General features: G+C 37.5%; 1 protein-coding gene across 1 annotated transcript in view; it reads right to left on the minus strand.

The window, feature by feature from the left end:
- Positions 1 to 25,222, minus strand: part of LOC120629023 — a 54,993-nt gene that overhangs the window by 14,873 nt on the left and 14,898 nt on the right. Inside the window, exon 2 of the mRNA XM_039897750.1 lies at positions 1,576 to 1,681. Coding sequence (XP_039753684.1) covers positions 1,576 to 1,681 — 106 coding nt within the window. The remainder of the gene's footprint in view (positions 1 to 1,575; positions 1,682 to 25,222) is intronic.

Here is a 25,222-nt window from a genome sequence, read left to right on the forward strand (position 1 = left end):
ACGGCTTACTTAACTTTAGAGAGAAATCAGGTCAAGGCCGCTTCAGCTCGGATACTGCACATTTGAGACAAACACAGATATTATGCTGTTTTATAACTAGCTTAAGTTTAGTTCACTGTATGTTATGTAAGAATGTTATGCGTCTAATGTTATTCTATATAGATTTTAATCTTATACTTAATATATAAAGCTAAAGAGTATGATTAATTGTTTACTTGAATGCGATTATCTCAGGACACTGGTCAGATTTGAAAAATTAGTTCATTGTTGGAAAACCCATTTATCGAGGAAGGTTAAAAAATATATACTATCAGACCAATAGGGAGCGTAGCACCAATGAGAAAGAACATTACTTCGCTTACGTGGTTAAATGCGTAATTCATCTGGTAATAAAATATCATACATTAAATGTTTACTCGCATCTTAGCTAATTATAGCTGTTAACAAAAAGCAGTTAAGTTTGCGCTTAAATGGAATATTCAAGACTTTGAACCAAAGGTTAAGTTAACATAAAATAATAAATAAATACCTACTTTAATAAGATGCAGAGATATTTACTTACTAAGATGTTTATTACAGTGCGCATTTTTATTTACATTTAGTATAGATAAGTGCTTGGGTTCTTTGATTTCTAGTCAGTCCCAGATTATTGAACAAGCAGTCTAAGATGGAAGCGGGTTAATCTGTCTATTTTGACTTTTTTTTCTATTGATTAGTGGTACGACTTTGCGGAGTGGGTATCTAGGCGCGACAATTAATTTTTTATTCGAACTTCGTTTATTATAGTTCCGTACTAAAATCTCCGAAGTTTCCTTGCCGTAAACACTGCTAACAATTAGAATTGATATAGGTGTAACCTAACTTTGCTAGAAAAATTAAACTTTATCTTGTTTTGAATCAGATACTCCGTAATATTCCATAAAATTTTGTATAGTAGGTACTTTCTCTTTTAATACCCCTTGGGTAGTAGGCTTACTTTTATCATAAGTGCTTTTAAAGTTGTACGTTAATAGTAACTCTATACCCGGTAAGCGGTGGTAAGTGATGGTACAGTATAAGAAGGTAGCGGGCTAACATGTTAGGGTCAGGGAGTAAGGAAGGAATACCCCTAATCGGTTTCCACGCGACATCGCACCGGAACACTAAATCGCTTAGACGAGCCGTCTTTGTCGGCAGAGCAGAGAAAATTCAGAAATTATAAATTCTTCAATTGCTCCTGCAGGGAATCAAACCCGAGACCTAAATTCACTGTACCACAGTGCACACCGGTGCGTTATATATGCGTATTAACAGGGAGGTCGTCTAAAGTCTTTTGCAACATCAACACACAAATTTTCACGAGTTTTTTGTAACGTTTAACCGTCACATTATTACGTAGCTCGCGCAAATTTTATCTTCTTGCTAGGTTCTTCTTTGCTAGGTTATCTTCAAAGGCACGCAGAATAATTGAGTTAATGCTTTGTTTAATAAAGATTCTATTATTATTAATATATTGCGAGGCAACTGTTAGTATACCCACGTCGAAAAAACAGTATTTGCAGTATCTTGTCAGTGTTGTCTACTGAGGGATATTACCTGTTGGCATTGCCCCATGAGCCGTGTCATCTGTGAGAAGCTGACGCCCAGCGGCCGGTTAATGTTGCTCAACTGTCGGAGGAGACGGCCCGTGTCTTCCTCATCACTGGAAAAAAAAAAGATATTTTATTAACTGAACTCATAGCAGGATCTTTAACGCCATATTTTTATTAATCTGCATACAATTCTGACGTCTACGCAGAGAAGGAGTTGGTGTAGACGAGGGTAGTACAGTCAGTGGCGTGCACTTCATACATGCACAAAAGCTTTGCCTACCTTAAAATTTTTGTCTAACTCATAAATACGATGTATTTTCGTTTCTGTTTTATGGCATCTTCCTTCTTTATGCATACCCTGGTCAGTTTCATCAATAGTAGAGCGTTTATTAACAGAGCTCGTGATGGGAAGTATTACCGCCAATGTCCTTATTCTGTCTTATTTCTGTCGCAAAGCAGCATGGCTGTGTTCCAGTATTGGTGGGTTCTGGTCTCAAGAGCGTGGTTTCTCTAACAGGCGGTTAGTTATTTCATTTCATTTAGCAGTTGAAAACAATTATTTTGCCTCTAATGTTCTAAACGTTTACCATAAAATGGGGAATATGGGAAAAGTTTGTGCTAGCTACATTACGCGAGTGTGAAGTGAGACGTGCGTTTTTGGACACAATAAAATAAAAAATATATATATATATACTTCGACAATAGAAGCATCGCCATCTAGCTCCAAAGTAAGCGTAGCTTGTGTTACTACACACGTGTGTGGGTACTAAGACTGATAAATATTTATATGAATAAAATACTTATAATATACAGATAACACCCGGACATTGAAAAACATTCATGTTCATCACACAAACATTTTCCAGTTGTGGGAATCCAGCCGACTAGGACTCAAAAAGCAGGGTCGCTGCCCACTGCGCCAATCGGCCGTCATGCACTGACGTTTGCAGCGGGTTTGCACAGGGTATGCAGATGATATAAACGAGTTGAAAAAACTTAACGATAGGCATTGTAAGAGCTATAAAAAGCCTACCATTAAGTATCTATAACTCGTACTAGAATTTTTCTTCATTTTATATCCTCTGCATACCCTGTGCATACTCTCTATGTACGCCACTGCATGCAATCATGACTAAGGGTAAGGGTAATCAATAAAATAAAACATAAAACAGAAACGAAAATACTTCGTATTTATGAGTTAGACAAAAATTTTAAGGTAGGCAACGCTTTTGTGCATGTATGAAGTGCACGCCACTGACTGTACTACCCTCGTCTGCACCAACTCCTTCTTTATGTATAAGGGTTCTGAATGTTAATTCTGGGCATATGAGGCTTGAAACCTAAGCCTCAGGTCGACGGGTACAGGGCGGCGATTTGTAGGATGTGACGTTTGTTGCATACCTTACAAACTGTTGCTATGTTTATAGGCCATGGTTTCCCACGTACCAGGTAGGCCGTCTGATTGGTCAGTCAAATATTGATATTAAAAAAAGTCGCGGGCAAAATCTGGGGTAAAACAGAAATCGATCGTCTCAGTTTCCAGACTAAGTTTCTCTACTTTTTGTAGCCTAAAGTATTGAAACAAACATAATATTTTAGTGTAGCCTAAAGTACAAAAACGAACGAAATCGTAGGTTATTTTAAATAGTAGCCGAATGCCTTCGCAACTAATGAGAGTATATTTTTAGCTCCCTCATGAACCGCTGGCAGGCTCCTCACCCTTCAGCCACGGAGACAAAAGTATGAAGTGGGTCAAAAACTTCGCTGAAATTGAAACGTCGCAAACGTAGCCGTGAACTGGGCCGTAGTATTTTAACCGAGAATAAACATTCTATTCAAGTACGATAATTTAAAAACGACTGCGTAGTATATCAACGTAATGTTTGAAGAAAGCGGTGATAGCCTAGTGGTTAGGGTTACAGCTTTCCCTTCGGAGCGACTGAGTTCGATCTCCGGTCCGCATCTCTAACTTTTCGGAATTATGAATGAATGAAGTAATACACTTTTATTGTACTCCACATAAAAATACAGAAAATAATATATAAATAAAGATTGTTTTAAGGCAACCAATATCGGAAAACACAGCTCAAAAAGAGAGTTAGATGTTGTATATAAATAAACAAATATATTTGCATATATGCCTATAGATAAATACTATATATGTTTACATATAATAAACTTATACACAATTTATATATTCATACTGATTACTGATAATTGAGTTATGTACGTTTTTAATTTAAACCATTGAAATATTAATTAGCGGTGATAGCCCAGTGGGTAGGAGATGGACTTCACTTTCGGGGCACCCAGTTCGAATCCACGCACCTCTAACTTTTCTAAGTTATGTGAGTTTTAAGTAATTAAAATATCACTTGCTTCATCGTGAGGCAACCTGCATGTCTGAGAGTCCTACATAATGTTGTTGTTAAACCACGATTTTCTGCCGCTTGCGACCAGCGGGTCCCTGGTCGACTCGTAAGATGTTTTCTGTTCACCTAGTCGGGATCTACCTTAGCTGCGATTATCAGTGCGATGTCACCGTCCCAACACTTTGGGATCCCAATTTGCAACTGTTCTCCGCCCATATACCTCTTCATTCGCGGCTTGTAGAACTGTGTCAGTAGCTCTGGATTATTTTGTTCCTGATTTGACCATGTACGGATACTCCAAGCATAGCTCTCTCCATAGCCTCCCGACGTTCTCATCCTTCTTGAAATTTGATCTACTTAACTGTCGTGTGTTCTCGGTATAGGTACGTACTCGTCGACAATAATTGTTTTGCACTCCACATTTTTAACGATAAAAAGAATTGCAGCACTTACTAAATTCGTCACGATTTATCATGGTTTTGGAATAGATTGATTATACTTGTAAGTTACTTTCATTTATCTTAATAAATTTGAAACCCTTAAAAAGCATAAAACCTCCTCTCAGACTTCCTTAAAAGGCAGAGTTTCCCGATACAATGCTTATTTTGTATGTAGGTCAATAATACAAACTCTCGGAGAATACAAAATACTGATCAGCTATGAATAGAGACCAGATAGGTAGCCATTGTGTGACACACTGTCATTACGGTTAACCGTGACCTGACGTAATGAGCATTAAAATCAATATGTATTCATATTTCATGGACGCTGCCATTCTAACACGATTTCAAGTGATGAAATTGAAAACAACGATAGATTTCTTAAAAAATAATACTAGGTAACTAACTTTAAAATCGCCTTATTGATCTAATGGTTACTACGTTTGACTTCGGATCACAAGGTCCTAGGTTCGATTCCCGGGCGGGTCAGAATTTTCACCGAAATATTTTTTCTTTTATTCCACTATAAGTTACTTTAAATGGTGGTAAGTAAAGAAGTCTAAGATCAATCAATACAAGCTATCTCTACGGAAAATTACAATTATTAGCAAAGCCTAAACTACTCGCATGATTAAAAAGGCCTTTTTTTTAAATTATTCCAAATCAAGGACTGACTGGTAGTGATGATTCAGTATAAGATTGTAGCGGGTTAACCTGTTAGGGAGTATGGTAGTCATACCTTACGGTTTCTACACGACCACCACCCACCAAACCATTGCCTCTGCTGGGAACAATATCCGAGTGATTTTAGAGAATAGTAAGAAGTGTTCTACATCGAACTTCAGGTTCTTAACTATACATGTCTATTTTCCACCAAGATTCGTACCGTGATTAAACTAAACTTATGTAACAATCAAACAAACACGCACATTTTCCCATTTGTAATCTTAAGTATTGATTATAGTGCTAAGTTCAACCCAGAGCCCCAGTTGGTTCAGTGGAGAGGTTACATAACCGGGCGACTAGCGACCTCGACTCTGCACTTCACTTTCACAGTATCCTGATCTCCAAACCGGTTTCTAGCTCTCATTTCTCGTAATAAGTGCCATCTACTTAAATTGATCGTAACTTTTGTCATTAAATTTAAAGAGATTTGATAATCAGGTACACTAAATTTTTTTACAACTTGCCTTACAATGTTGTTTACATTCTTTCTTCATCTATTCTTTAGGTACTTTATAGTGTAAACTATGTTGTAAAAATATTTACAAAACAACGGCGATTGAATAATTAAAAAAAACACAGTAAAAAGAGACTTTCTTTATATAGGTACTTCTAGTGTGTTTTTATTGTAAGACAAGTAGGAATTTTTTTCCTTCAAAAATAATAACCGACTTTGTAACCGAATATTTTCACGGCATTACACAACTTAAAAATGTTGTAGAGAATATATCTTGCTTTTACAAAGTCGGTTCTTTATTGACAAAAAAATTATCGCGCTTGTTAGTGCTGGTTTGCAATTATAACTTAGTTATAATATATATAATAGTCAAATATCAACTGCTCATAACGTTCTAAAAATATTGCTTTCCCGAAGCCGGACACAGACAACATTAAACGAGTCGCGGGGATCCGCTGGCAACAAGCGGCCCAGGACCGTGGAGTTTGGAATTTCCTACAAAAGACCTATGTCCAGTAGTGGACGTCAATCGGTTGAAGTGAAATTAAAGCTACTGCAGGTAAAAATACTGCAAAGAGTAAAGAAGCCACAGGATTTTAAACATTTGTATTAAACAGTACTCAATTATTTTTATCAAAAAAGACGACTACTTGGTTATGTGATCCTGGTACAATGCGTAATGAAAGAGTTCAACGAGAGCTTAGACAATAATGGCTAAAGATCTTTCGATTCACGGGGATTTCATTGACATGTTTGTTAAAAATGATATGTTTTCTATGTATTTATCACCTGTAAATAAATAAATCGACTAGAAAATATTTTTGAAACATTTCTTTGTAAATTATTTATGGACGTGTCTATTTATTAATTAATTTTACGTTTTGACAGTTTTGTATGAAATTCGTATTAAATCGTTTAAACAGACAAACATCTTGTCGAATTTCTGACCACCATGATGCAAAAAGAGTGCGTGTGCGTTTATATGCTGAGTCAAAAGGCTCACTTTTTGTATGCGGTCTTTTATTCGAACGAAAATATCACAATAGTTCTTGGGTATCATTATCATAATCATTAGCCTAACAGTCCACTGCTTGACTAAAGGCCTCTCCCGTAGGGAGGGTTTGCCCATAATCGTCACGCTGGGCAGACGGGTTGATGATCGCAGTAGATTGTAGTAGTAGTACAGATATCCTGGGTAAGCAAATACTCCAAGTAAATCAATGAAGAAGAAATTGATACAGGAATAAATTTAACCTGGGAGAAATTTTGGGCACTCGAAGTAATCCTAAAGGGGAATTATTGTTTAAATCTAAAGAACATTTTGGTTGACACTTGTCTACTCCCTTGTTTACTCTATGGTTGGTAAACCTGGGTTTCCACTAATAAAGTTAAACTTCAACTAATAAAGTTAAAATCAGATCAAAGAGCGATTGAAAGAAGCATCCTAAAAATTTGAATAATACGTAAAGTACGAAGTGACAGAATAAGACAAAAACAAAAGTAACCGATGCACTAAAACAAGCGATAAAGCCTGAGTGGCAATAGGTCATATATCACGCTACGCAGATCATACAAAAGTAAAAGAGATTTTGGCAGACCAAGCAAACGGTTTGCTTCACTGCGGGTAACTATTGGATGAACGTGCAATACGTAGGTCGCTGCGGCCCGCAGGGTGATTAGGTATCTCGCGACAGCAATGCGATAGGCGTAAATCTTGCAATCACTGCTGTCAAACGTCACTTTTCTATACAATACATGAACAAAAGTTTCGGAACAATGAACCCCCTGCCGTTCTCTGGAATATTCCCTTAGACGCCTCGTACGAGACCCGCGGGAAGAAGAGGGATGGCGGGCAGCTGTATTCAGATTTTCCATCCCCACACAGCATCATTATCTTCACCGCGGTTCTTAGGTATAATTCAAGAAAATCTATCTGGTTTAAAGGATTACCAACACTTTCTCCGACAGGTATAGGGTTTACTCTATTCCGCAGAAAGTTAGCCTCTGACTGCAATCTGTTCTCCTGGTAAGTGATGTCGCAGTCTAAGATGGTAACGAATTATGCTGTCCCTACATGTATTAAAAACTACAGTTATTTTTTAACTATTTTTCAACAAAAGTTTTTCATTACCATGATCCATGGATACCGTAATCCCATCCTATCGTACCCATCGGCTAAGTACCTTTTCTAATAAGCCTTATGTGTTTCAATGTGAAGGCCAGTCGTCGACTTCTGAGCTATCGGAAGTTGCGCTCACGCGATACGACCACTCTCTACCGCCAGTTCTAGCCAACTGTAACGAACAACTTCCGACTACGGATTCCAGAGATGGCTCGAATTCCTTCTGGTGCTTCTTGGTATTTAGCTAAAAAGGCCATTTGTCCATATAACTTGTTCCCGCTAATATTGTGAATGCGAATGATTTTGTATGATTGTTTTTCTTTTGTGAAACAAAACAGCAAAAGAATAAAATAAAACAAATTGACAATTTAACATTACCTTTTAAATTTATATTATGAAATAAATTAAATAATATACTACGACAGTACACACATCGCCTAGCCCCAAAGAAAGCGTAGCTTGTGTTATATGTACTAAGATAACTGACGAATATTTTTATTAATAAGATACATAAATACTGATGATACACATATTTATTGATTAAGTAAACACCCAGACACATGTTATAAATCATATATAAGAATATCCTATCCTTTTACTGAAATAAAATATATAACTTGATACTCGTTAAAATGTAGCTTTCTATAAGTGAAATAATTTTAAAATCGGTTTCGCAATTTTAGACTTTATCCATTACAATGTATCTAATCTTTTATGTTTTTTTTTTATTTTACACTCTTTCGCTGTACACCACTATATGAAATAAGGAAATAAAAGAAGAATAGAAACACAAAGACAAAAGTGGAATTGTTGAGTAGCAACCGGGCAACCTTAGGATTAGCAAAACACGAGGAAAGCTGACTGCAGTCACTTCTTTATGAAATTACTTTTGATAAGAAGGAGAAAGATACCCTAGTCGGAACACAGTGAAACCATAGTCGGGTGTGAATTACTATAATTCAATACCGGCCGTGAAATGTGGCTCAGTAGGCTACTGTCTGCGGACAATGTAAACAAACACAACCATGTTAGCACAACTCCCGGTCTGCCTTACGCCGGCGCGCGGAGGTTCTTTGCATTCGGTTAGACATAAGACAACGTATTTGTGAGCAACTTTATGTTTTTTTTTTATTTCTAGTAGGCCTAAATATTATTCCAATTAGAAAACACATAATAATAATTAAAACCAACATTAATATTCACATAAATATAAGCCGTCTAACTGTTCACTTATGGGCATGGTACCCAAAATGCTGGCGCTATTGCCCCTTTGAATTGCTAGACTTAGCCGTTGGGCTAAATAAGCGCCAGCTCTTGAGTCACCAGACGTCAAGACCAATTTTTGGAACACGATGTTAATAAAAGTTTTCGGGTCCGAAGATCATGGGCCCGGAGTCTCAAACGCAAGCTCCGCAAAAACGTAGTCATTATACTATACTATAATATACGTCATTACTTTATGTTAATTTTATAAATTTTAGAATGCACATAAAATTTGAGGAATCGACGGAATTTGAGCCTGCTACTTTCCAGTAATCTACGGCTGTTAGGGAGTATTGCAGTCATACCCCTAATAGGTTCCAACGCTATATCGCACCGGAACACTAAATCGCTTGGGGCACGTCTTTGTTGGTTGATTGGTAACTAGCCACGCCCATAGCCTCCTACCAGACCAGACCGGAGAATATTCAGCAATTTTCTTGACAAAAAACCCAATACTTTACATACTTAAACCTGATCCGGGAAATCGAACCTCAAACCTCGGTATTATTCTAGAAAATTTGCATACAAACAAGTAAAGAAAAAACCTTTTCATCGCTGACCTGGCGAAAAGATACGATGAAATTTTTTTCGCAATGAGTAAGTTTATATTATGTAACCGCGAGTAAAAGCCCACGTTTGGAAGCTCGGAATGAAACTTGAATGAAGAGCCGGCTCACATCCTGCTTACATAACTATCTCAATTTTTTAATCTGTCGTGTCAATACTGCCCAAAAGCGTTTGAACGTCGGCGAATCTGATGTAAATGTATCTAAATTTTTATTATTATACAAGGTTGCATGGAAGCGTCAAGGTGCTTTCATCTCTAACAGGATAGAAAAATAATGTTAAATTGTAAATTGTTGGTGTCGGTTGATGACCTTTAACTATGACTCTTAAACTATGGGCCTCATAAGAAGGCTCTGGGTGACTCAGCGCGCGATGGAGAGAACTATGCTTGGAGTATCGCTACATGATCAAATCCGAATGAGGAAATCCGTCGAACAACCAGAGTTACCGACAAAGCTCAAAGAGTCGCGAAGCAAAAGTTACGTAGGGCGGGGCAGATAGTTCGGAGAACCGATGGACGTTGGGGTCCCAAGGTGCTGGAATGGCGACCTCGCAAAGGTAAATGCAGCATTGGTAGACCTACGACGAGGTGGAAGGATGACATCAGATAGTCGCAGGAAGCCGCTGGACGTCTATTGGTTGACACGACGATGATGATCGCGATGGTGTTGGAAGAGAGCAACTTCTAAGTTTCCTTGAAATAAACGGATTTTCTCTCGTCCTGGATTCGGCCGGGGCTAGTTACCACCCTACCGACAAAGACGTGCCGATAAGTTATTTGGCGTTCCGATATGATACCGGTATGTGTTAAATATAGCTGCCATACTCCATAACAGGTTAGCCCGCTACTTTCTTAGACTGCAACATGACTTACCGCCAGGGATTGCCTTCAAGAAAAAAAAAATTGCGCAAGATTATGTATTCGTATGATTTATTAGCGGCTACTTAATTAGTGTGTGTTATGTTTTTTGTATTAATTCAAAGTATTGAGTAAACTGTATAATATATAGCAAAACTAATTTAACCACTTTATCACCACACACCGATTATTTATGCATTACATAGGCTTATGTACTCCTAATAAAGTAACAGGTTCACCTCCCGCCATTCATATTATTAAATATACTACGACAATACACACATCGTCACATAGCCCCAAAGTAAGCGTAGCTTGTGTTATGGGTACTAAGAAGACTGATGAATAATTTCAAAATAATAATAGACGTAAATAATTATTAAATACAGATAAACATCCAGACACTGAAAAACATTCATGTTCATCACAGAAACATTTTCCAGTAGTGGGAATCGAACCCACGGCCTTGGACTCAGAAAGCAGGGTCACTGCCCACTACGCCAATCAGCTGTCAAAGGATAAGGCCGGCCAAGGGATAAGTATTTATAAGGTATATAAGTCCACTGATTTATTAGTTACGCAAGCGGCCCCGCGCTGCCGTACCTATTATAGCTTTATTGATTTAATGATCTTCAACTTGTGTCTCATCAAGTGTTGTAAGACAAAGAACCGCCGCCCGCTGTGGACATACGTCATGAATTATGTTAAAGATCCTATAGAGAATACCAAACCGCATATAAGCATATAGAAGCAACTTTAGGGATCTTAACTTTTTTCCCTATCAGAGAGGATGCCATAACAGTGTGATGATAACAGGTTATCAGGAAAAGCAAGCAAAATTCGATTTTAGAAATTTTTAACATTTACTACATTTTATACTAGCTTACTAGTTGCCCGCGACTTCGTCTGCATTTGATTTTGTTTTTTGATGTGGCATTAAATTCAGTTGTAGTTCTAAAAAAAAATAAAGTAATTAGTATCGCTAAGCCTTGAATGATGGGTTTGCTGCTGTCCGCTGAGGAGTTCTGTCCAGAATATGTGTACAAAGTTTCATGCGGATCGGTTAAGTGGTTTTTGCGTGAAAGCGTAACAAACTCTCTTACATTGACATCTATATTTATAAAAGAGAGTCGTGTTAGTTACACCATTTATAACTTGAGAACGGATGGACCGATTTTCATTATTTTTAATTAGTTTGATTCCTGTGAGTCCGGAATAGGATAACAAGTATTAAAATATAATATTAATCAAAAAAAAAAAATTAAAATCTAAACACATCTAGCCGTTCATTAGTAATAAAACACAACTGCCAGCGCACGTCATGTTGTCTATAAACGTTGAAAGGTTGATGTGACCGTTGGAGAGTTACAATAATCCGGAGTAAGTACGTATTGTACTTTACAAAGACATTGTGATGTAAAAAATATTAAGGCGAAATGAAATTCGCGGGGAAAGCTAGTTTATAATATAAGTACGGATAGGGATAGGGATAGGGATAGGGATAGGGATAGGGATAGGGATAGGGATTGTATATAAAAGTATGCCGTAGAGATGCTATTTCAACATTTCAAATTTTAACAGAAACGAAGTTTTCTCCTAGGGTACAAATAGTAATAACATGGGTATCAGTAGATACTATAAGTTATGGTATACAATAACCAAGTTAGAGATGACCCATAATGGAAATTTCGCACTGGCGGTCTTCTGTAGTGACATTTTTATGCGCAGGCGCACATCGCTGAGCACAATGTCACTGTTAGAAAGTCACTATAGGTACCTACATACCTATGCTACGTAGTTTTTCGTCCCTTCTATTTAGCTGGCTGGGTAATACACTCGCCGACACCTTGTCATATCTAATTACCTACTTACTTGCGCTACATTTTACGAGCTCATACGTATTGCGATTTTAATGACATATTTATTTATTAGCTGTTGCCCGAATTCTTCGTCCGTGTATTAGCCTATTTAACTCTCCATCTTTTCAACTAACTTTAACTTGATTCGTTGTATAATTAGGGCGTGAAGGGACGACAAGCAGGCAAACTTTCGCATTTATGATATTAAAGGACTGTCTTCTATGATTGGCTTCATAGAAGCCAATGAGCTCTAACAGGTTAGCCCGTTACCATCTTGGACTGCAGTGGCGTGCCATTCATACATGCACAAAAGCACTGCCTACCCTAAAATCTGTATACAACTGGAACTGGAGGGTTTTTGCAGTTTTATGCAATTTTCCTGTTGTATGCATACCCTGGTAAGAAACCCAGTGAACGCCACTGTTGGACTGCACCATCAATTACCATGGTGAGATTGTTGTCAAGAGCTAACTTGTAGTGGAATAAAAAAGGATTGGAATTCCTGGTAGGAAACTACGTAATATTTTATTAAATGCAAAAGTTTGATTGATGAGATTGAGGAATTTCTAGGGTTCCGTAAACGAAGCCAACGGTATCGTAATAGGGTAAGCCTCCGCTGTCCGTCTGTCTGTCAGCGTGCTGTATATAATACCTTGGGAGAACCAATAAGTGAGAGTTGCAATTTTCGTCTGCAATAAAAGCGGTGATAGCCCAGTGGGAAGGAGTTCGAATCCCAGCACGCAAAATTTCTAAGTTATGTGCGTTTTAAGCAATTACAATATCACTTGCTTCAACGGTGCAATGAAGAAAAACATCGTGAGGTTACCTGCATGCATGGCAAGTGTGTTGGACTACGGCCTTAACCCTTTTTCACTCGGGGGGCAGACCGGTGCCCTGTGGTGGGCCGTTAATGGGTTGATATGATCTTCAAAAAATTCTAAATGTACCCCTAATTGGGTATCCCAAATCAAATCAGTAGCAAAAGTTTGGATGCCGTACACGCCAGTTATACTTGCAGACGAAACCGAGGGAAGAGGTAGCTTATAATAGTGTGGTAACGTAACAAGGTAGTAAATGTAAATGTCTTATATCACTAATGGTATCAATTAAAAGGAACAATTAAAACAGTGTTTGACTCACCACCAATTTGAAAGGAACTTTTTGCACCGTCGGGTATTTTTCTCAAATGTACGTGTATTAACGTTTGTTGTTATGACGGAGATCCACCATTTTTATTAAATTAAGAAGCTAATTTAAAAACCTTAATTAATGGAAATGGAATCGTTGATAGCCGAGTGGGTAGGACTTCGTCTTCACTTTCGAGGAACCGAGTTCGAATCACGCGCCACTAAATTTTCTAAGTTATGCCCGTTTTAAGCAATGAAGATAGCACTTGCTTGAACGGTGAAGGAAAACATCGTGAGGAACCCTGCATCCCTGAGAGTTCTCCATTATGTTTTCAAAGGTGTGTGGATCCGCCAATCCGCATCCGCTGGGCTAGCGTGGTGGACTACGGTCTGAAATGGTTTAAGGGCGTTGTGGGAGCCCCGTGCCCTGTATTGGGCCGATAATGGGTTTAAATAAATTCATAAATAATGCAGTTAGTTCACCAAAACTAGATAGATTTACTGACATAATATAATTGCACTCTAGACTCAACATCGCATTAATTTTACAGACACAATAGCCTGTGGTCAAGCAGTTTTGACTTCTTATATTTTTTAAATAGGAAGTTATGATAAATCATTTTGTAGATATCCACATACATTTATTTGTCACTAACTGCTGCCAGCGTCATTCGGTTGCGTTTATTACGACTTTTTACAAATACCGTGAGAAGAGTGGGGTTTCCTGGAATAAAAATCCTCTTCCTATGTTACTCTCCGCTCTTACAAGAATCTCTACGCCAAAAATTCAGTCGATTGGTATTTTAGGTAGGGCGTAATGAAAGGACAAACAAACAAACACAATTTCACATTTATAATTAACAGGTGCGGTAGCCACTATATTTCATACCAGAACAATTTGACAGGGTAGAACTATTTTATCCAGATTTTTTTATTATCTATGTTTTTGTTACCATACTAATAATATAAATGTAAAAGTGTCAATGTCTTTTACTCAATCACGCAAAAATGGCTGAACGGATTGGGATGAAATTTGGCATGCATGTAGTCTTTGTCGTGGAAAAGAACAAAGGCTACCTTTTATCCCGATTCCTTAAGTAGTTCCCGAGGGAAAATTAAGAGTTGTTTTCGAGCTAAGCCGCGGGCAGACAGCTTTGAAATTTCGTATGCATGTCGCCTATGCTATGGAAAAGGACATGTACCCACTTTCTGTACCGATCACTCAAACAGTTTCCGTGGTAGGATTAAAAATTGTTACCGAGTGATCCATCAAACCCGATTCTGAAGTCCACGGAAGTCGCGGGCAGAAGCTTCGTTTCCCATACACACTTAACTTAATTTTGTAACAACATAGTATAGTTTCTAACAGGTATTACTATTGCTACGTTAATTTAATGATCATTTTATAATATTTATGTTTTTTTTTCTTTCTTATGTTTTTAAATTTGTATAATTTAATTTATTGTCTATTCAATTAGTGTAATTGGTGTTAACCGTACTGATTGAAAAAATCAATAAATAAATATATAATTCAAACTTTCTTCTGCTATCACTCGGGCTATATTGGGTTACCAAGCGTCGATTCGCCCGCTTGTCTCCTCATTGAAAGCAAACAAGATTTTTAAAACGGATCGCTGGAGATTAGCGCGTTCCGTCAAATAAACTAGCATCGCAGACAATGCCTATGGTGGAGAATTTTTTATAAATCTATATGATTTATTTCCCAAGTTTCAAATATCTCATATCAATTTGTATCCCCTATCAAACCTCCTTCAATATGGGACGGCCCTAACACCTTCTAATTGTGAAAGGAGACACGTACCCTGTAGTGGGGGGTAATGGGTTGATATATGCTGAAACCTCCTTTAAAATATTGTTAGGAAACCCCTGCAATGTAGTGCTGATACTGGATTAATAATGATGAATGCGTATCCGAATTACACTTATTTTATAAGTAAGTGAAAAAATACGACAACGGTCTGTCAGCCAGCCGATAGCCAGCCAACTCACCTTAGAGTAGCCTGCTAGCACAGAATCTATGTTCTAAAACCATTCCACCTTAAATAAATTAGAACGACACCCCAGATTAAATACGTCAGTACATATTTGAAAATTTAATTTATGTCCATAAAAATATAACAATATTTAAAAAGAAAATGCGCTAAAATAACCTCGTTGTGCAGTTTACTAGGCTACAAAAAATTGCTAATTCATTCAAGGGCAATTGTATATTATTTTATAACAATTTACCAAATGAAATCTTTGAGATGTTTCTCAATAAGTTCAAAGTTTATATAAAACGTAAGCTTACAGAAAAATCCTATTATAATATTAAGAATTACTTGATCGATAAAAAAGCTTGGGTGTGTGCTTAATATTAATAAACTGTGAGATGGTGATAACAAAAAAGAAATTACCCGGCTAAGTTTGTTGTGGGCTCTTCTTAGACCAGGGCGCGTTTGGAACCCTTGTAGCTTTAGGTTTAAGTTGGCGTACGAAGTTATCACCATCCCCTTACAATTTTGTAAACATATATGTATGAACGCTTCATAAATGCTGTGATAGGCCTACATGAATAAAGAAATTTTGAATTTGAATTTTACGCTGTTAAAAATGTAGCATGTATGGGTGATTTTTATGGTTTTTTATTTTCTGTTATGTTTGTGATAAAATTGAGGTTTTGACCCTTTTTTGTTAAGTTTCTCTTCTAATGCAATTTCATGAGATTTTCAGACCTATTGCTCATTTTTAGTTCATGATTGATATTTATAGGTGGGAGTTATAGTTAGATTAACCTTTACGGCACGACCGTAAAATAGTACTAGGGCCACATAGCTTGTTCACAATGTTCTATTCGTACCGATCGACCTACAAGGATGCCTGTTAGCTACCAAGTACCTAGCCTCAATCGATAGTTCAAGTGACATTCAAACAAACACAATGCCAAGGATAACGATGGTATACGAAGACGGCTTACAGCTAAATATGCTTCATAGATCAAAGCTAAAGTTTAATGACTTGGGGGTACTACGCAGTAATGGTGTATGATGCATTAGTTACCATAAACCTTAGAAATGTCTAACTAAAATTTAATAGCCTACCCAGACCAGAGTGCCTTGAACAAGTCGGCCGTGTTTCACTTAAACCGCCAGAGTGGAATTTTTAAAATCGCCATAATTGAATGAAGTCAAATTCAAAATTCAAAACTGATAGTGTACTAGCATTTTCCCGCGGCTTCGCTCACGTTCAATTCAATTTTTAATTTGGTAAATTTTAACTACAAAGGTTTAAAAAAAAGTCTTGCTGCTAATAGCTAAAAATATGAACGAAAATTACTTGAAAAATCAGAAACTATTTAATTTCCATCCCCTATCAGGCATCAAGCCTTTGGAATTGGAATTTTTTATATTTGAGAAACAAATATTTCTTTATTTTTAATCCAAAACCTAAAATCAAAGTTTCATGGATGTAACTTGAAAAATAAAATGTTAATGAAAGATTTTATACAAAATTTAACCCCCCATTTATCCCTCTAGGAGTTGGAATTTTCAAAAATCCTTTATTTACTATCTGTGTGCAAAATTTCACCCCGATCCGTCAAGTGGTTAGAGTTGTTCGTTGATAGATCAGTCAGTCAGTCTCCTTTGCCTTTTATATATATAGACATAAGATTTAATTTTAAATATTATCTCTATAATTCATTGGCTATACTGTGTTGATGATTCGAGAGAGGTCTCGTGCTGACACCAATGCGGTGACGGCATCAGACAAGAACAAAGGGGGATCTACTGCACTCTAGCATTTCCGGGAGACATGTTTCTCTCTGAGAAAGATTTTATCTTCAAAAAACCAACTATTGAGTGGCGCAGTGTGCAGCGAACCTGCTTTCTGAGTCCAAGGCCGTGGGTTCGATCAACACCAGTGGAAAATGTTTGTGTGATGAATATGAATGTTTTTCAGTGTCTGGGTGTTTATCTGCATATAATAAGTATTTATGTATATTATACATATAAATATTCAACATTCATCTTACAACCCATAACACAAGCTACGCTTATTTTTGGGCTAGATGGCAATGTGTGCATTGACGTAATATATTTATCATCTTCTCCCACAACTTTATCAACTCTCCGGACATTAGCGCACGGGTGGATATAATATCCAAATAATATGCTACTTAAATATTATACGTAGTTTAATAAAGGGGGGCAATCTCCTCGTATTCCATTTGCCCTACATTGGCAGGTGGATACTTATATATTATATTTTTTCTCTATTGCTGGTGGGTTATTACTGCTGTGCTAAGGTCCAGCGCGTTGGCACTTGTGCCACCGTCCTTGAGCTAGATGCGATGTCGCAACTACCGTCTGAGTCCGACACTCAGCGCCGGTCGCCTGGTGGGTTGGTTATGCAAGTCACGTCTTTGAAATCTTACTTACTCCACAAGTAGGCACCTGTTTAGTATAATAATGATGCACGTATAGGTCACGGCACGTTAAAAGAGCGCTGTCTGCACTCTAGTTTAATTAAACAGATAAGAATAAATAAATATACTAAGACAAAACAATTAAAATATCACTTACAAAAATTATTATTTTAGGTGTTTATGTAGAATATCATATCAAGGTTATGTGAGATCGCTTTCGAAGTGATCTTTTCCACTTGAGTGAACTTCTATATCGAGCTGGCATTATTCAGAATAGCCGCTACTACTGCTACTATTAATGTTATTCAGGCTCTATAATTTGAATTTGAATTTACTGCAATTCTCAATTAAAGGCAGTAATTTAACAATTAATTTTATAAAGTTGATTGATTGGTTGAACGCGCTGATATTTGGATGTTGGAATTGTAAGTTACATTTCAAAAACTTGTTCGCATTTAATAGCCCATTTAAGGACTGCTTATAGGTTAAGTTATATCACTGTAACGCCCTTAGGAGCCGATGAAACCAAGTTATAACGCATCATCATCATCGTCCGTTATTGGTGGGTACGGCGCTTCTGTGTGATAGGATAGTAGAAGAGTTTAAAAAGTAGACTCTCTACGCTGATCCAATAGGATGCAAAAGGCAAGCTTCCTAATTCGGAGCTGGTAAAGACAATTTTTATAAAAAACGCATCTTGGAAAACAAGCCCCGATAGCCCGCATATGTGCTTAATACGACGTAATATCACGATTATTACCTGGCATTGACATATGTCCCAACACTTACCCGGTATTTAAAAAAAAAGATATCGCTATATTGTTAGTGTCCCTAATAAATGAATAAATAATGTGGAATACCCACTAACCAGCCGGGGTCGAATGTGTTTCATAGATATAAATGCTAATTAAGGTAGTCAATGTAAAATACAGTACAATTCTTCATCTGAAAGTGTACCTACAAGAGTAATTTTATAACTAAAACTCGACTTCGATTATTAATTTAATACCATCTAAAAAGTATAAATACTTATTTGTATGAATCAAGAAACTACTAAGTAATAACTTAGAAAAAATTGGTGTATTTGTGTATAGACCAAATATGTCTGCATAACTTTTCCGAGTGTACAGGCGTAAGTGACAACGTGAACAATGCAATATGCGATAAAAAGCAATCGAATTTGATTTGCTGTATTTTTTTTAAGCGCTCCGTTATCTGGCGCCGAAACGCTTCATCAGATTTATATGAAATTTAAATGGCACCGTTTCGGAATAATCCCCTATAGAACAAATAGAGTTATGCCTTAACATTAACAAGAAAATAATTATTATTAGCGCAAAATAATAAATTGAATGCCACAAATTGTAAGCTGTTTTCCGCGCTGCAATATCGAAACGTTTGTACGTTGAATCACCTGAGAGCAATTTAGTGATTGCCTGACCTCCGCCGCACTTCTTGGAGCATTGTGATTTGCCTGACTCAGCCGATAGCTCCGGCTACTACGGTCTTTGTTAAACGAGATGAAAAGTACCAGAGATGTGGTCACACGTGCGTATCAATCAATGGCTTGCAGAGTTTGATTACCCGGCTTTTCCGTTTTGTACATACAATGTACGATATATATCCTTTACCGTTTGTACATACTATGTACAATGTATTGTATACTTATCAGCATATAGCATATTAATGAGACAGGATTTGATGACTATACGGAATATAAGGAAGAAAATAGCACAAAACTTTCTAACCCTTTCAGCGTTCATTCCGTCTTGATCTCACGTGGCTGATCTTAAATGGGTACATGAGACCAATTTGCGGACGGTGTGATGCAATACAGACGCGCGCGATATTGCGTGTTGCATTTTTTTTGCTGTTTTCCATGTCGTGCTTTGTTTTGTAATGTAATGTAATGAGTTATTTTATCGCACAAACATATCAGACATGGAAATTCATAGACAAACTGAATGCTGTGCAGAATTAAGGTTATAATAATGCATGGAAAAATAAGGTGTGGAATTAACAAAAAACATATATATATATTTTTTTGTTGTAGAGTTTTTTGTGACAGAGCTCGCCCGGGGAAGTACCTACTATTGCCATGCTTATTTCTGCGGTTAAGCAGCATTGTTGAAAATCTGTGTCCCGGTGTGAAGGGCGTGGTTGCCGGTGTAATTACAGGCACTTGAGACTTAACACCTACGCCTCAAATTGATAGATACAGGGAGGCATGTTGCAGGACGTGCTCCTTGCGTGCCCTGTGAATGGTTGCTCTGTTTACAGGCTATGGTTTTACACTTACCATCAGGTGAACCATCTGCTTGATCCGTCAATTTCTAGTTCTATAAAAAAACTACAAGTTAGCGCTTGACTACAATATAAGCTACTGTTATGTGGTGATGCAGTCTAATGTATTAGGGATTTGGCTGTTACATTAAACCCATTCACGTTATCGATTTCCACATAGAAATTGGTACCGTAATGGAACGCTAAATAGTACCAAGCCAAGGTACATTATTTACTGTGACTTATCTGTCAAACGGAAACGCTAATCGTTTTTGAGTTAACCATTGCTATCGTTTTTAAATAAAGATTCCTTGTGAAATATACTTATGCATACTCATATCATAATATTATCTTATATATTCGCTGTTATATACATACAACGTGTTACGGAATTACAAAATACTGTTGAAGGAGAAACGTCTATTAAAACGTCGTAATAGTCATTCAATCTGCGATCTGACGATTTTGGATTACACTAATTAATTTCGGACCAAAATCTATCAAGTTACTAATAAAACTGAAACGGGCGACGAATACTGCGAGAACTACTTGACCTCGGGAATAATTACTAGCCGCTTATAATAATTATTTCCCAGAAAATGTTTAACAACAAAAACATCTTAGAAAAATGAAAAAAAATGGCACTCGCTATTTCCAGTTTGCGCCGGCGCGGCGCAACTCACTATGGACGCGTGCAAAATTGCGTGTCGTTTCTTTTTTTTTTTTTAATACATGGCAATGATATTATGAAAAAAATGGCTTGAAAAACATATTCAAGTTTTGAAAAATATAAGAAAGAAAATAGTGAACGACTTTCTAACCCAATTTGTAAATGGTGTAATGCAATATACTCGTAGACGCGTGGAATATAGCGTATTACATTTTTTTGTGCTTTATTTGTAGTGTGTTACATATCTTATGATTTATTTCTAAGAATTTACATAATTACAAATATAACTTTTAAGTATGTTGTGGCAGTCCATTGCGCCGAATATGGCCTTTACCTTTTGTCCAGCCTTAGTTTTTAAGGCAATTTTAATGACCTAAACCAGATTAGTAAATAGTATCACTGAATTCTCCGTTTTTTCTCGTCATCTTACCTATGTGTCCAGTCAACAATATCTGTCCAGTCTAATATCCGCAAAGGCCTGGTATGCCCTCCCATCTTCCGTCTTCCCTGATACCTATAATCTGGGTACCTTCAAATCAAGAGTGAATAGGCATCTTCTAGGCAAGCGCGCTTCATCTTAGGCTGCATCATCATTTACCATCAGGTGTGATTGCAGTCAAGCACTTGTCTATATACTTTAAAAAAAAAAAAAAAATCTGTGGTGACTTTGACAGTTGAAAGTGTACACTGTCAAACCATTTTTTGAAAAACTAAAATGTCGACTATAGGTAAGCTTTTGTTTCAGAGTGTCGGTTTTTTGGGACCGGAGTGTCAGAGTGCGGTGTGCACGCGCATTGTAAAAAGTGAGCTGGCGGACGATGTATTTCTTTCTGATTCGCCTTCGCAACTACCTTCATCCTGTTAAAATCCTGTCACCATGTGCATTTAGTAACATCGTACAATTTCAGTCCCATCATTTTTTCCTAACGTCGCTAAAGAAGTATAACTTCAAAAAGAAAATGGCTAATCTTACATATGATGAGCCCAATTTGTGGACCACGTTATGCAATATAGACGCTTGCAATATTGCGTTACGTGTTACTAACGATGCACTGTTTGCAAAGTTTTGTTTCGTAATGCGAAATCTGTCGTATTAGCATATGAATAGATGTAATTTAATGACATAATTATTGATTATACCTACTGGCTTGCGTACAGGGTATGCACAGGGTATGTGAAAGGGATGCACTAAGCGAATCAAAATCTGTAGTAGGTATGACTTATAAAAACTTAAGGTTAAGCAAAGCCGAAGCTTAAATTTTTAGGGTCGGCTTTGTTTAACCTAAAAACGGTTATAGAAAAATCCTATTATAATATTAAGGATTACATGTATGATAAAAAAGCTTGGGTATGAATTGCTTTAACTTCATAGCTAAACATTAACTCGACTATTAGATGAAAATGTATGTATGAACGCTTCATAAGTTCCTGTGATAAGGTCTACCATAAATAAAACATTTTTGAATTTGAATTTGAATGTTAAATCTTCCAAAGACGTGCAGCTAGGCACGTCTTTGGAAGGTGGTAAATAGCCACGACCGTAGCCCACATAACCCCTTGCTGGTAACGAACTAGGGTTGTCCCACTAGAAACCACAATCACAGAAAGGTCAGCCAATACGAGTTTTATGCCCGTTTTCACTTAACCTAGACGTCGCTAAAGAAAAAAAAGTTTCACCAACTTTTAGGTGATAAATGCTGGTGAACGGTTGATGTATGCCAAGGCGTCCTTAGATTAGCAGATACTTATTTAGGCCCTACCGATAAAGAAGTGCCACTAAGCTATTAAGTGTTCCGGTGCGGTGTCGCGGGGAAACCGATTAGGGGTGTGACTACCAAACTCCCTAACAGGTTAGCCCGCTACCATCTTAGACTGCATCATCACTTACCACCAGGTGAGATTCGACTCAAGGGCTAACTTGTAGTGATATAAAAATAAAAAACGTGTGTGTCCTATGTACACGCGTTAGAAGTTATACTTCGTAACATGATAAAAATCTTTTGAAATTTTATCTTTTGCCTTATTCTAAGTTTGTAGAGAAAACGACACTAACAATAGAAAAAAGTTATTTGTTACATTGAAAGTTCTATTATAACGCATTACCTAGTTAAAAAAGTTTATCAAAATATCACATAAAAAATACATATTCCTACACAATTAAAGAAATGGACATAATAAATTTGGAATATTAATAGACGAATTATCAGACAACCAAGTTTCACTCAACATTAAAGTTTGAGATGTTTGTACAATTAAATCACGGGGATAAGCCTGCAGACTTTGACAGTTGAAAGTGTACACTGTCAAACCTTATAGCTAACTTCAAGGTGTCTGTTTTGTGTGACGGTATGCGCGCGCATTGTAAAAATTTACTCTCATTTTTTTTCCATAACGCGCCAAAAGAAGTATAACTTCAAAAATCATTGCCTTGTTCGTCGTAACGGTCATTAGAGGATTATGTTGCTATTGCATAACGCCTTTCAGTTTGAATCCAAAGCCGCAATTGTCCAATGATTGAATCATGACGCGAGTCGTCGTCCCCCCCTCAGCCGCGGCCGTGACTGTCCCGCTGATACTTCTAGAAACTCCACTAGGAAAAGATTTATACAAGTTTTTATTGACTTCAGTCTCGCGCTTCACCAGAATTTCGATAGAAAAAGAGAGAGAAGAGAAGGTGATGAGATATGACAAGGAAATACATGTTAACATTTATTCCTATTTTCATTTATTCACTCTCGTTTTAAAGATTATCGGGTGTTAAGGAACAATAAAAGTTTCCCATTGTAAAAGTTTTTAACTTGTCTAAAACTGTCTTATGATTTCGGAATCATGATGTAAAGTGTACCCGAAAACAGTATTCAGTCACTAAAATCATAGTAAATATGTAAGCTTATATTTACCGCTACCGTTCGGCATAGAATGGCGCTAGGTTTGCCCATTCTAACTAGTTAGAGATAACCATTTTCTTAGATTACTTTTATATTATGAAAACTGAAATAAGTAGGTCTAGAATTGAAATTATGATCAGTTTTCTAAATAACTAAGTGATATGATAAGTGATAAGATCGTGGTCTCGTGCCCCATTTTCAAAAGACCTTGTATATTTTAAAACGAACTCCTTTTTTTTTAATAGAGTTTTTTCTTTTTGCTCTTATTCAACGCTAAGTGAGGTCGGCAAAACATGTCTTCTTCTTCCACTCACTTCCATTAGCCAATATCTCACTATCCACTAAGTTCGTCAGAGTTAATTTGACGCTTCACTGTGTAATAATTACTCAATAAAAATACCGAAGTACCCATATCGTAATTGGATTTATCCCGCACCGCCGCATTCCCGACAACGACAATAACTCATAATTACTGAAGCATGTACCACTGAGGGGCTGTGGCTTTATTTTCTCCATCCATACGAAGATTTGCCCGGTGACCACGCTGGACAGGCGGGTTGATCATCGCAGGGCTAGACTGATCGCACGCGGCGTCGCTGCTGTCCGACTTCGGTCTGTGCCATTTATTCAGTCTAGCCAATTCGAAGTGGTCATAACGCCACTTGTCGGTCGCCAGAGCTTCGTCGGTTAGAAGGCAGGATGCACCACGGGCAGCTGACTGGTACCAGCCTCCCACTTACTCCCCCCAGACAGACAGTGGACAGATGACATCAGGCGAATCGCTGGGAGCCGCTGGAGGCAAGCGGCCCAGGACCGTGGATTGTGGATCTCCCTACAAAATACCTTTGTCCAACAGTGGTGATGTACCACTAACTTTTCACAGGGCGACATGTTGCAGGACGTGCTCCTTGCATGATCTGTGGAGTGTTCCTCTGTTGACACAGTGTATTCTAGGGCGAAAACTATTGTGAAGACGCAGAACATACTGAACGCGTCACGTGCGAGGGAAGTGACCTAGCGAAGCATGTCAAGTGCAAAGGTATTAGTGCGGCGGCGTGCGGGACTGTCGCGGGAAAGTGGACGGTCACTCGCCAGGTAGCGTTAACGTCAGTGCCCTTCGAAAACGTAACGCCACTGTTATGTCACAATCCGGTGCACCGCTAGTATATTAAGTTGTCAATAATGTACACAGATTTATAAACCATCAAAGATTATCCCACACACTGTTCAAGAGCTTTTGTAGAACACTTTATAGAAGCTAACAAAATGATATAAGAATATGTTACATCCACAATTGAAGACATTTGAATTACCCGAATCAGGCAAAATTACTCTACTGAAAATACGGCTTTATGACTTACTATTAAATTGGATATGTATATTTAAGACTTGCGAAGCGGTGATAGCCCATTGGGCAGAAGCTCGACTTCACTTTCTTCATTTCAGTAAATATTAACAATATCTGTAGCACTAGACCACTACACCTAAATGGAATGCCACACATCTCTCAAATAAACTGTTGCTACAGGATGCTTTAAAATCAAAAACAAAAACGGAAAAAGTCGCGGGCAACAGCTAGTTTGCTATAATCGCTAAAA

Source organism: Pararge aegeria, chromosome 13 (assembly GCF_905163445.1).
Source record: "Pararge aegeria chromosome 13, ilParAegt1.1, whole genome shotgun sequence".
Lineage (NCBI taxonomy): Eukaryota > Metazoa > Arthropoda > Insecta > Lepidoptera > Nymphalidae > Pararge > Pararge aegeria.